A 12,300-nucleotide genomic window follows, 5' to 3' on the forward strand; every position below is an offset into this window, starting at 1 on the left:
ATTTTTTTGAAGTTGCTTCTGTCACATATTCTCTGCGTATTTAATTTTGTTCTGAAGGCTGCTTACACATTATGGAAAGTTGGAAACAGCAGAAAAAAAGATGCTTTAAATATTTGTTCTGATGTCACAATAATAAAAGTAGTTGGCTGGTTCTATTTTCAGTTTTTCCCAAATGAGTTGCACCAAATTTTTGGCTTTGATGCAAATCAAAATCTTCTACTCCATAGAATACTAACAATATGAACAACAGCCTTAGCAATTTTCATTCAAATTGAGCTCTTTTTCCCTGTGGAAAGTGACAAAAATACCAAGTTCAAAGTACAAAGAAATCAATTCCAACTTACCCTTTTTCTGTTGTTTTAGATATAAGCTTAGTGCCCTTTAAATTTGGAAAATAAAAGGAGCATTGACGCTTGATTGCGATTGGGAGGTGGGGAGGTGGGGGGAGAAAGCGACTGCTAAATGCAGCAAAAATTTATGTGAGATAATAATAATTGAACCACCAACGACAATTTTGTTACCATTAAAGGAAAGATTCCTTTTCAATGTTGATCCCTTTCCTAAAAGTCATAAAGTAAGACAAGTGTGCCTGGGGAGAATTAAGATCCGGAGGACAGTGGGCTCAATACTGGCAGTGTCCAACTAGCCCTCTTCCTGCACGCAACTTGCATTTGTTTTTGCAGTCTAGGAGGATGAGAAGAAAACCAATTACTGAATTGATGACACTATTGTTCATATAGATGATATTAGACATGAAATAGGAATATGGGAAGAGTAAATTGAAGAATAGATCGGTTAGTGAAATGGATGGAAAATGACATGGGGATAAGGACCTGTTTTTGAACCCAACGCTGAATATATGGTATTATGTCGAGGCTCAAGATTTTCAGCAACAGAATCAGCAATCAATGTCGTGCAGAGAAGCCCATTGAACCATAGACTTGCCTCGTTAAAAGGGCAAAGCCCTCCCTTCATGATTGGGCCTAGGGGTTTGAGCCTAGCAAATCCTTCAGGCTTCAAGTTTTTGTTTATGCCTTGCCTACCTACCCCAGTACCTGCTGCCAGATCAGGTGATCACTCTAAGGCCCAAACCAAAGCTTTGGTGTTTAGCTTAGAAGAAAAATAGAAATGCATGTGTATAATTAATTATTAATCGAGGCATGCTTAGTCCCTGCCTCCATTCTTGGCTTTACTGTTGGCTATGTTTATGTTAGCTTCCTTTTCATGTTAAATGAATTTGGCTAAAAGAGAACAAATAACAATAAGTAGCAATTAAGCTTCATTTCAAACAGGATTTGTGAATACAATAAACATTAGGAAACCTCTAAATTAGCAGCATATATGCACAACTTTAAAGCTCAAACTTGCAGGCCATATTTTATGGAAACCAAATTAAGTAAAAAAAAAAAAGAAAAGAATTTCAGCTGTTCTTTTATTCAATGTGGAGCAACTTTCCTTGGCTTGCCCAAAAAGAACTCTTCTTATTACTTATTAGCTGTAAGCCGCTCTATAAAATTTCCATGTCTTCTGGGTTTTTTCAGCTATTTCTCCAGGCTTCATCGATTTTCTCTAGCACTTCGGGAGGTCACTGGGAGGTGGTAGAAGAGTTTCATTTGGGCCGTTGCCATTGTCCACAACAAATGCCATCTTAAGCCCCCAAGTCGTATGCACTTCCAAATGGCAATGCATGAACCAAACCCCTGCAAACAAGAGAAAAATATATTCCATTCTATAAGGTTTAGACTAAGAAATTATATTTTCAGCTGGATCATACTTGAAAAATGGAACTATGAACTTCCTACCTGGATTGTCTGCCCTGAACCTTATGGCTGTCCATCCACCAGATGGAACTCCAATTGTGTTCCTTTCAACAGGATCAACAAGATTGAATTTTTTAGTATCCTTTTTGGGGTTGAAATTCCCCAATCCCCTTCCAACCTCAAAGAAGTTGAATCCATGCAAATGAAGAGGGTGGTTCTCTGGGGTAATCATCCCTGTGTCTTGCAAGACAAGCTGCACGGTGGAGTTATAAGCAAGTCTATACAGCTTCGTTCCTTGTTTGGTCTGAAAGTTTGTTAGCTGTGTGCTTGTGTAGTTAAATGGAACAGGAGGGTTGCCAGGGAAATCAGTAGTGAAAACTCCACTTATGTTGAAGAAATGGGCTTGAAGTAGAGAGATTTTTGGCATAACAAAAGTAACATTGTTAATAGAGGCCACAACACGGCTTCCGTTAACACATGAGGGGCAAGGGTTAATACCAAGGCCAACGGTGAAGAGAAGGGAATGATCAATCTTTAAAGGGACATTAGCAGGATATTGTTTTGAATTCAGGCTTCGTAGTGCATTTGTAAAATTTGTAGCTACCGAGGTAGCATTTTTTGGAGGGGGTGATGTGAGAGTGGTGGCAGTGCTGGTAAGACTACCCGAGTAGTGTAAGGTGGCAGTGGCAGTCACGTTATCTACTACAATGGGTGCGTCCATGAAAGGTGAGGCTGCAACCAAGTACTTTCCTGCGCCACGGTGGGCTGTGAGGAGGACATTCGTGGTCTGTCCTGGGGTTATAACAATGGTTTCTGTTTTGAAAGGTTTCACGTATGTGGCATCAACCTCAACAACAGTGAGTAGATGGCCGGCAATCTTAAAGAAGAGTTCTTCATTCAGTGCAGCGTTGATGATTCGAAGCATATATGTCTTTCCTGGTTTTACTCGCAATGTATATCCTCCTGCAGATTGAGAAAAATATATAGGGGAATTGATCAGATGACAAATATTCATGGTCATGGATACGTGTGTTAATTTACTGTGTATATCTCTTTTCCGAAACTTCTTTACCTTGTGTAGGGCAGCTTGAGACAGGTCCTGGATGGCCATTGATGGTGTGAGCATCAGAGACATTCGGGGCCAGGCCAGATTTCAAAGCTTCATTGATGACGGCTTCCACATCTGATTTCCACCATTCACCTACATACAAAAAATCGATTATATATTAAGCTTTCTAAAAAAGCAACATCCTCAATTAATTTCGTAGCAACTAGTACCATTCCAAGTCACCAGTCAAAATTTGTCCTAACAATTTAAGCAATTTATTAATGAAATAAATTATGAGAAGCAACATTATTAATGATCCTTATCTTGCTCTCTCACCTAAGATAATAGTCTCTTCCTTGTGGGGTTTGGGGAAAGGATAAGGAACACCACGTTTGGGCAAGATAACTATGGCACCATGGACGGTGGCCCTTAGCCAGAGAATATGTGCATGCCACCAAAGGGTTCCCCTTTGGCCAGTGATGGTGAAGTTGTACACAAAGTTCTGCCCTGGTTGAATCGGGCACTGGGTTATATATGCCGGCCCGTCTGCCCAGCCAGTTCGTATTTGCCTGATCCCATGCCTACTCCACAGGAAATATCAATGTTAGTAGGCACCAATGATTACTTCAGAGAAAGATCGACGGTGGGAATTTTGGATTTACCAGTGGATGGAGAGATTGTATTTCACATGGTTGACCACTTTGACAAGGACTGTGTCATCCTCTCTGGCAACTAGAGTGGGACCAGGGTAGCGTCCGTTCACAGTGACAATAGGTTTGCTTGAGCACAACCTAGTTGTTTTTTCCAACACCACCTGCACATGGTGCATAACAATAACCAATCAGATTTTGTGAAATTGGAATTGTTTGGAGGTGGTTGCAGACGCCAGATTTAGGTGGCTACATCACCAACATTTACTTCTTTGCTTTGCTGTTCAATCAATACTTGTTAGTTCCCATCAAACTCACGATGATGAATTTTCTTCTGTTATAATTTATACTACTAACTAACGAAGGAGATCCAATTGAAATTACCATTACTTATGGCTTTGAGTAATTTAATTTCATTCACTGATTAAAGAGAAATGCTTTTATTAGTATTTTTGGGTTGGAAATCTTTATTTTGATAGCTTCCGGACGTCGTCTAGGACACAGGATAATATGTTTTCAGTGGTTGGTCTATCATCTTAATTAACTTCAATTAATGAAATATCCTCGTCATAAACAAGTGCAAGGTCTCTGTACTTAGAGAAACTTCAAAATTATAGCACGTTAAGCACGATAACAAAACCAAGAGAGAAGTATCATTGAAGAGAGATCACAAACATGCATGAACATGCAATGTGGGATTTGATTAGAAGAACATATGAAAAACGATTTTCGACCAGAAATACTACGTGAGAACGCCTATTTAGTTGCTAATCAAGGAAAAGCTCGGATTTCCTGGAAGAAGTTAGGCTTTAATGATTGATTATTTTCTCTAACCATGGAGAATATTGAATAATGGTGGGTACTTGCACAACCATATTAAAACTTGAAAGTGAAGCTCAAAACGCTTCCAAAGTTAATTTATGAGGGACAAAAATATCAGATATACTTGAAGAAGCAATATTCCTGTATTATCTTTAATTCTGAAAGCCTGAAAATGTTGCACTGAAAAAGTTGCAATCTCATAGTTCATCGTAAAACCAATGCGTATGCATGCCAGGTTTAAACCATATGCTTCATAACCCTTACCAAGCAGGGGCGAGGAATTTAAGCTTGACTCGAGTGGTAATGCAAGGATTTGAATAACGATTCAAGGTTTAACTTTGAATGACCCTTAGTAAGCCTTTTTTACATACATAAAGAATAAAGAAACGGTAATAACTGGTACATTCTTGGTTTAAAATGATGCACCTCTTAGTTTTAAGTGTTTTTTTTTGGGGGGGGGCAGTTTTAACTGTATTCATGCAAGCCTCGACATATATAGCAACCCTCCAAGAGCAGCCTATCCCCATGTCAATGACTAGCTAGGAACTGTACCATGGGAAATGAATGATGGGGGAGTGCTAACAGAGACCGCTCTGTTCCTGCATTAATACAAAAGGGCACTAGCATGGAGCAAAGTATAACTTACATCGAACTTGTAGTGCCGAACCATGCACTCTACTGACGCTGGAAACAACAAGCAAGCTAAAAACATTAGGACTCTAATCCATGGTGCCATCTCCATTGTCTCTAGCTCTCAGTACCCTATGCCGAACCCAAATTATATATTCCTTTTCTTTTTTGGCTCTTTCTTGGTGTACTCGGGTATTGAAGGCCAACTCAAACTTATAAAGAGGCGAAAGCTCTCTGCTGCCAAGTCGTTTTTACTTAGGTGGGTAAAAGGAAGAATACTTGAGAGGCAAGGGGCAATGTACAAAATCAGAGATATATACAGAAAAGTGTCTGATATTTCTTGTGTATCACACAAAGTAGTTATCTATCAAACGAAGTCTACAATTTGAAGCTAAGCTAGTAGAGCTCCTGATGCCATTTTTCAATTGACTTGGTGGTCAGCCATGGTTGGTCCAACCGTATTGGGTAAAGTACACCCGATCTCAACCAGAATGTTGATAGATTTCCAACCCCATTGAGGTCAAGCAGATGACATAAGCAACAAGCAAAACCGAAACCACTTAGTTCTATTCACCCTTTTTGTGGGCATTAGTAATTTAATCTGCAATTAAGGTTAAGTTCAAGCATTTGATTGGTAGATTATAGTATAACAAATCTCCCTAAATATTGTAGTAGGATTAGCTATCATCAAGTCATTACCACCAGTCCATTATAATGAGAAACTTTTATTAATTATGATGTGGGATATGAATCTTACTGCCACAAAACTGAGATATCATTGGAGTTCCTTTCGTTTTTTCACCCCCTTTGTGTGTGTGTTTTTCCTGGCAATGATGGTACATAATTCAAAAAATAAAAATAATCTTGGCAAAAGTTTACTCTAAAAGGACAACTTTGCAAATCTTTATGACTTATTCCCTTTATATATAATAAATCAAATCAAGGACTCTATTTTTCATGCTTGGTAATTGCAGAGTATCACTTAGGTCCTAGGGGGTTTAGGAGAAAGTTTGCATATCCTTGACAAGTTATTAATTAAAGGGCAACATCTTATTAAATTATTTGGTGATACAATAAAAATTTTAAGGTGAAAGACAGTGATCAAATTATAAAGTAGATCAGTCCCAAACTGAGAAAACATAAATTAATATGGGTTAGGTGTACTCAAATTAAATTAGCACTGCAAAAAAAAAAAGTAGAAGAAGACAAATATTATCATCATATCTGTTTAGCACTGCAAAAGCATGCTTTAAACTAAGTTGGAAGCAAGAGGGAATTTGGACTAGGGCCAGGAGTCACCTCAGTAACTAAAAATATTCTCTAAATATATTTACAATATTAATTTATAATGTTGAAAATTGGATAACTGTCACTTCACCTATGAACCTGGGTTATTTTCCATGAATCTGATGAAATCCTTTGAGAAGGAAAGTAAGTGGAAATGGTGGGTAGATGACAGATACAAAAAAAAAATGGTTAAGCCAACAAAATATTTTTAGTTGAGGAATGCCTTTCATGGATATATACAGAGAGTGGAGTTTGTTTTCTGAAAGATAAAGCTTTTTGTAGGGGGGTAAGTAACAGCTCATCTAACCTTTGTTTCCTTTAAAATATTCCACTAACAGAATTCTATATTGTTCTCTATAGCAAGCTAATTATATTTATTTATTGCTTATATATATTAAATAAATAAATAGGAGAAAATATGATGATTATGTGTTTCCTTTCTTTCGAATGTTTTCCCACATCAACAAGCAATGTCATGGAAAAATGTAGATGTTACCAATCCCAATTTGAAGATGTGGAAAAGCCCCTCAATTAAGTTCAAATATTATATTGTTTTGTTAGACATTCAAGATCATAGGAGAAAAACTCTGGCTTTTCTTCATTGACTATTCTTCTACTGATCAAACTAAGAGAAGGTTCCAATTGAATAATTAGTTCAGGTGTCACCCCTTCTCAATCAAACAAGGACTCAAAGCAATTATCAATGGCGGGAGGGGTCATGCACATATTCAACTATTGGATGTGCATTATATCACCAATCAAATCGTTACTTAAATCTCAAAAAAAAAAAAAAAAATATATATATATATATATATATATATTTATTGCTAATGTGGAGGCCTACATGATAAAAACATGGTATCTCTCTTCATTTTTCTTCCCTTTGGGTGTTGGTAGATAAGGAAATAAGAATGGATCCGTCCAACAATTGAGCAAACTTCGTCTGGCAGAACTTTTAATTGCAAAGGGCTTTTCGAAAAGGTCGTGGTCCAGTACTTAGTCTGAGCTAGGCCACTTGAGAAGGCCCATTTAAGTGCACCGACCTCCATCTAGTTTAATCTTATAATCTCAATGGGGCCGAAAACAAAGTGGATAAAGTGGAATTAATATGGTTTTTTTTTTTAATCAAAGTTTGAATTTACAAGCTATGTCGAAAAGGACTCGCCTAGCTAGACAAAACGTTACAAGACAATTACCATATAGTTTGGAATATTAAAAAGAAGCACGAATAATAAGTGAACAAGACCTGAATTTTATCTATGTCCCATGCATATATGCAAATATAAGCGGCTTTACTCTTGTATGGCATTGCCGGTGTGAACGGGCTATCTGTATATGTCCATTGTGTGTGTGAGTGTGTGTAGGGTATGCTGCTGTCGCATCTTTGATAAAAATACAAATGAATTGGTTTCTTTGACAGAGAGTTGTATCAAGCTAGCAAGTCATCTTGGAGAGAAATTAAAAGCATTGGCTTGGGAGTTGGGACTGTTATTTTGTTCACACTAATAATTGTTCGGGAAGTCAGTCCAAATTCGTTCCCCATGGGACTAATGATTCGTGCAATCAATCATCTATCACATGTTTCCAAAACCAAGAAATATTTTTTTTATTCTTAATGTCTCATGAAATATATGCAATTATCTTCATTGGTTATCTGTCGTTTGATTATTTTTATTATCATGGAATTTGTATATATTTCTGTCATATCGAGAAGAAGAAATTAAAAGTAATATCTTGGACGTCACGGAGATGTAAAGAGTGAAAGCTTAATTGGATATGGAAACAGAATTTTAATCAATGTGTAATAAATTATGGTGGAAAAAGCAGCTAAGTACTGCTAAAGTTCAGCTGGGGGGCATTGGAAGGATATATAGAGGGAGTTAGGAGTGGAGAGAATTCCTTGAACTCAACGATCTCCTCCAGTGTTTCCTCCATAGAAGAAAGATTCACCGAAAGCCTCATTTATTTCTCAGGAGTGAACCCAGAAGAACCATTTGTTCCAGGTTGCTTGCAACGGAGAAAAACCAACTTTTTTTTTTCTTTTTTCCCCATTTATCCTATTAATTTTGTTTGAGAACTGGTCAGTGGTATTGAGGATGCATGTCTATGCTTCTTATTTCTCTTCAAGCTGGAAAATTCAACTGGGCAGAATCACCCGTGTTTAGTTATTTCACATGCTTAATTTGTTTATCTCTTGTAGGAAGAAGTGTCATGATTGGCCAGGCTCTAAGTTTTTGCTGGCAAATAAGACTCAAAACTATTGAAATTTGTCACATCAGATGGACCATTTTGCTGTGAATCTGTTTCCCAAGTGAAAGGGAAAGAGTCGACTTGAGTGTTGTTTTACTTCCAAAACCGTCGGCAAATACTAGTAGCCAGGAAATTAGCTGTTTGGAAATGTATTTCTTTGCGTGGAGTGTGTTATGTTCCCTGTTATAATCTGTCACGTTCCAACAGCCCTAACCCTCTTATCGTTACTGCAAGCAAGTCAAAGATTCCTCCTTTGGATCTTTATGCAGAATTTTCGCATTCTAAAGTAGACTTAGAAAAGGTAGACTATAGTTGGGCCCAGTAGATGTGACCACATCCCCATGAGAGCTGAGGAATATTTTGATCCCAAGTTTTACTATTCAATTCGAGTGCTAGAGCAAATTCTACTGCCCCTGAAATCAGAAGGCACACAGCTTTTCTGGAAGCGATTGCATGTCTGTTCTATGGTGATGTGAAACTTGGTGTGTGAACGAGTTTTATCTTCTGTTTTATAGAATCATAAGTTTTAGAATCTTGATTTCTCTGTCAAGGTGTTGATAGATTCACTCCATTGTTTATTCGCAGATATTAGGCTAAATTGATTGTATTTGTTTAGGCTTCTTGGTATCTCATCTCAATCGTTGTGCTTTAGCAAAAATATTCTTTTACAAAGTACCATTAGGTATGCATTTGTTCTTTCTTTTTCTTTTGGCAAAAAGTAGGTATGTATTTATTAGCTAGCCCTGTGATATAAGAACTGAAATTTTTGCATCTGAGTCTCTGTTATGCAGACTTCTCTGAAGTTTGTAGCTAAATGTAGCTATAATTCTTTTTTCTTTGATAATATAAGTTTCGATCTCAAGTTCTGAGTCTTTCCGTTACTGAGTCTACTCCAAAACCACATGTAAACAGGCTTAGATAAATTTCTGGAAAGCAATGGAAAAAGATGATATCTACACGAAAGATGGGACAGTGGATTACAAGGGAAATCCTGCTAACAAGAAGGAAACAGGAACCTGGAGAGCCTGTCCATTTATCATAGGTAACCATAAAAGATAGTTGTTGAAATTAGTAATTAAAGATAGAGATTGGATGCTTACTTTAGCATTTATCTTCAGGAAATGAAGGGTGTGAAAGATTGGCATACTATGGGATGAGCACCAATCTGGTGCTTTATTTCAAGCATCGGCTGAATCAGCATAGTGCAGTTGCCACTAAAAATAACCAGAACTGGGGTGGAACATGCTACATCACACCATTAATTGGAGCATTTCTGGCTGATGCGTATCTAGGAAGATATTGGACAATTGCCTGTTTCTCAATCATCTATATTTTTGTAAGTTTTACTCATCTGATACTTATTGTGATACTTATAATTGATCTGATACAGTAATTTGTACCACCAGAATTACATCATAACAAACTGAAATTGCTGAAGTTAAACATTATACCATATCAAGAAGAAGGAAAACAGAACCTGGAATTTTTATTTTCTCCAATTTATAGACTAGTGCCCCATTCTTTGATTGGTTTAGTAGAGTATCACCAAGTCCTTCAAAAAATTGACCTAAGTTTTTGAAGCAACATTTTCTGTGATATCTGTTCCTTGGTAATTGAGACAAAAACATTTACTTTCACATTTTACACAGGGAATGACACTTTTAGCATTGTCTGCATCAGTCCATGGCATAAGGCCAAGATGTTATACAAAAGATAGCTGCGATCCAACAGACACACAGAGCGCTATGGCCTTTCTAGCACTTTACCTGATAGCACTAGGAACAGGAGGAATTAAGCCTTGCGTTTCATCATACGGAGCTGATCAGTTTGATGACACGGATGAAAAAGAGAAGAAACACAAGAGTTCTTTCTTCAATTGGTTCTATTTTTCCATAAACATTGGTGCTCTTATCGCTGCTTCTGTGCTGGTGTGGGTACAAGATAATGTGAGCTGGGGGTGGGGCTTTGGCATCCCAGCTATCGCCATGGCAATAGCTGTCTGCTTTTTCTTTTCAGGTACTCGTTTGTATCGATACCAAAAGCCTGGAGGCAGCCCTCTCACACGCCTCTGTCAGGTGTTGGTGGCATCCATCAGGAAATATAAGGTTGCAGTACCTGCTGATAAGTCTATTTTGTATGAGACGGCAGATGCGGAGTCCAATATCAAAGGAAGCCGCAAGATTGACCACACAACAGATCTCAGGTCAGCGCCTGGACTTCAATCTTAAATTTAGAAATTGATTAGAGCCAATTGGAGAAAAATTGTTCATCTATCAATTAGGTGAAATCTGGTAGGGAAGAAATAATTCATTACATTGTCTGAATTTAAATAAGAATCCAGTTGCCACGGATTAAATAATTGGTTGTTGATGCTTGAAGAACTCAACATACGACAAGCTAGTTAAGCTATGAACACGTTCGGATTTTTCCTGAAGCCATTTGTTGTGATAAGATAGAAAAACAAACTTGTAACTAGTAACTTGATGAGGATTAAAAAATTATTAAAATTCCTTGTGGTTCAATTTCCAAACTCGCCTTAGATATTCTAATTCTGCAAGTCAGACTTGATATATCTAGGTAGTACACAAGTATCGCAAATTTTCTCTTGGTTACATGCTTGAACTGTTGCTTTAGTTCCTTACCTTTAACTATGGCTATAATCTTCAGTTTCTTTGACAAAGCGGCAGTGGAAACTGAAAGAGACCACATAAAGGGCTCAAACCTGTGGAGACTTTGCACAGTGACACAAGTTGAGGAGCTGAAAGCTATAATTCGGTTGCTCCCAATATGGGCCTCTGGGATCATCTTTTCCACCGTGTACAGTCAGATGGGCAACTTATTTGTGTTGCAAGGTGAAAGAATGGATACTCGCGTCGGTCACTCTAAATTCAGGATCCCACCAGCATCGCTTTCCATCTTCGACACCCTCAGTGTGATATTTTGGGTGCCAATCTATGACAGAATCATTGTCCCAGCGACAAGAAGATTCACTGGTCACAAGAATGGCCTAACTCAACTTCAGCGGATGGGCATCGGCCTCTTCATATCAATATTTGCCATGGTAGCTGCAGCATTTCTGGAGCGCGAAAGACTGAAAATGATCAGAAGGCACAACTACTATGAGCTAAAGGAAATGCCCATGACAATATTCTGGCAAGTGCCACAGTACTTCCTCATTGGGTGCGCAGAGGTTTTCACATTCATTGGACAGTTGGAGTTTTTCTATGAACAAGCACCTGATGCAATGAGGAGTTTCTGCTCTGCTCTATCACTCACCACCGTTGCTCTCGGTAGCTACTTGAGCTCTCTGCTTGTGACTATTGTTACCAGTGTGACCGCTAAGGATGGGAAGCCCGGATGGATACCAGACAACCTAAACTATGGTCACGTTGATTACTTTTTCTGGCTCTTGGCAGCACTGAGTGTGCTAAATTTAGCTGTTTTTGTCTGGATTGCGAATTGGTACACCTACAAAAGGGCAGTGGGAACTCTTCGTTGATTATTTCTATGGTGGCTTGTTCAAAGCAACTGTAAATTATTCACTCGCTGGTTGCGAAAAATTAAGGAATGTTCCCCCTTATTATGTATGAAATATGGTCGCTTCATGTCAATGTTTCAAAATAATGGGTGAAAAAGTTGAAGAGTATATGTTATGACAGAACAAGGTGAAAACGTTGAAGAGTATATGTTATGACAAAATGTAAGCAAAAATCATTTTATTACCTCTTTTCTCCAGATTTTAGTATTAGGTGGGTCCAAGTTTTTTCTTGGGCTGGCCTCAGGCCTATTACATTATAAGCTGAAGCCACTCAAAGTTGTCTCTTAAGATAAGGACCCATTTCTCTGCAATTCT

At 38.0% G+C, this 12,300-nt stretch overlaps 2 protein-coding genes across 4 annotated transcripts; one reads left to right on the top strand and one right to left on the bottom strand.

The window, feature by feature from the left end:
• LOC18590542 (laccase-4) lies at positions 1,257–5,171 on the bottom strand. Its single transcript, XM_018128417.1, has 6 exons — positions 4,927–5,171; positions 3,471–3,622; positions 3,145–3,389; positions 2,833–2,961; positions 1,803–2,723; positions 1,257–1,700 (listed from the first exon to the last, which is right to left on the bottom strand). Exons 1-6 carry the CDS (start codon positions 5,020–5,022, stop codon positions 1,570–1,572), a joined length of 1,674 nt encoding a protein of 557 aa, XP_017983906.1. The 5' UTR covers positions 5,023–5,171; the 3' UTR covers positions 1,257–1,569.
• On the top strand, positions 8,179–12,170 carry LOC18590543 (protein NRT1/ PTR FAMILY 8.1). 3 transcript variants are annotated; one of them, XM_018127576.1, is made up of 6 exons: positions 8,767–8,929; positions 9,033–9,129; positions 9,360–9,489; positions 9,566–9,783; positions 10,097–10,650; positions 11,115–12,170. In XM_018127576.1, exons 3-6 carry the CDS (start codon positions 9,384–9,386, stop codon positions 11,944–11,946), a joined length of 1,710 nt encoding a protein of 569 aa, XP_017983065.1. In that variant the 5' UTR covers positions 8,767–8,929; positions 9,033–9,129; positions 9,360–9,383; the 3' UTR covers positions 11,947–12,170. The 3 variants fall into 3 exon arrangements, with proteins under 3 accessions (XP_017983066.1, XP_017983065.1, XP_017983064.1); XM_018127577.1 differs by lacking the exons at positions 8,767–8,929; positions 9,033–9,129 and adding an exon at positions 8,179–8,200; XM_018127575.1 differs by lacking the exon at positions 9,033–9,129.

Source organism: Theobroma cacao, chromosome 9, assembly GCF_000208745.1.
Source record: "Theobroma cacao cultivar B97-61/B2 chromosome 9, Criollo_cocoa_genome_V2, whole genome shotgun sequence".
In the NCBI taxonomy this organism is placed as follows: domain Eukaryota; kingdom Viridiplantae; phylum Streptophyta; class Magnoliopsida; order Malvales; family Malvaceae; genus Theobroma; species Theobroma cacao.

Bases quoted from the DNA above. Each gene is read 5' to 3' on its own strand.
- LOC18590542 (XM_018128417.1), bottom strand. From the start codon at position 5,022: ATGGAGATGGCACCATGGATTAGAGTCCTAATGTTTTTAGCTTGCTTG. The intron at 3,623-4,926 runs GTAAGTTATACT...CACCATGTGCAG, and splicing joins TTCGGCACTACAAGTTCGAT to GTGGTGTTGGAAAAAACAAC. The intron at 2,962-3,144 runs GTGAGAGAGCAA...TTTTGTATGTAG, and splicing joins GGAAGAGACTATTATCTTAG to GTGAATGGTGGAAATCAGAT.
- LOC18590543 (XM_018127577.1), top strand. From the start codon at position 9,384: ATGGAAAAAGATGATATCTACACGAAAGATGGGACAGTGGATTACAAG. The intron at 9,490-9,565 runs GTAACCATAAAA...ATTTATCTTCAG, and splicing joins AGCCTGTCCATTTATCATAG to GAAATGAAGGGTGTGAAAGA. The intron at 10,651-11,114 runs GTCAGCGCCTGG...TATAATCTTCAG, and splicing joins GACCACACAACAGATCTCAG to TTTCTTTGACAAAGCGGCAG.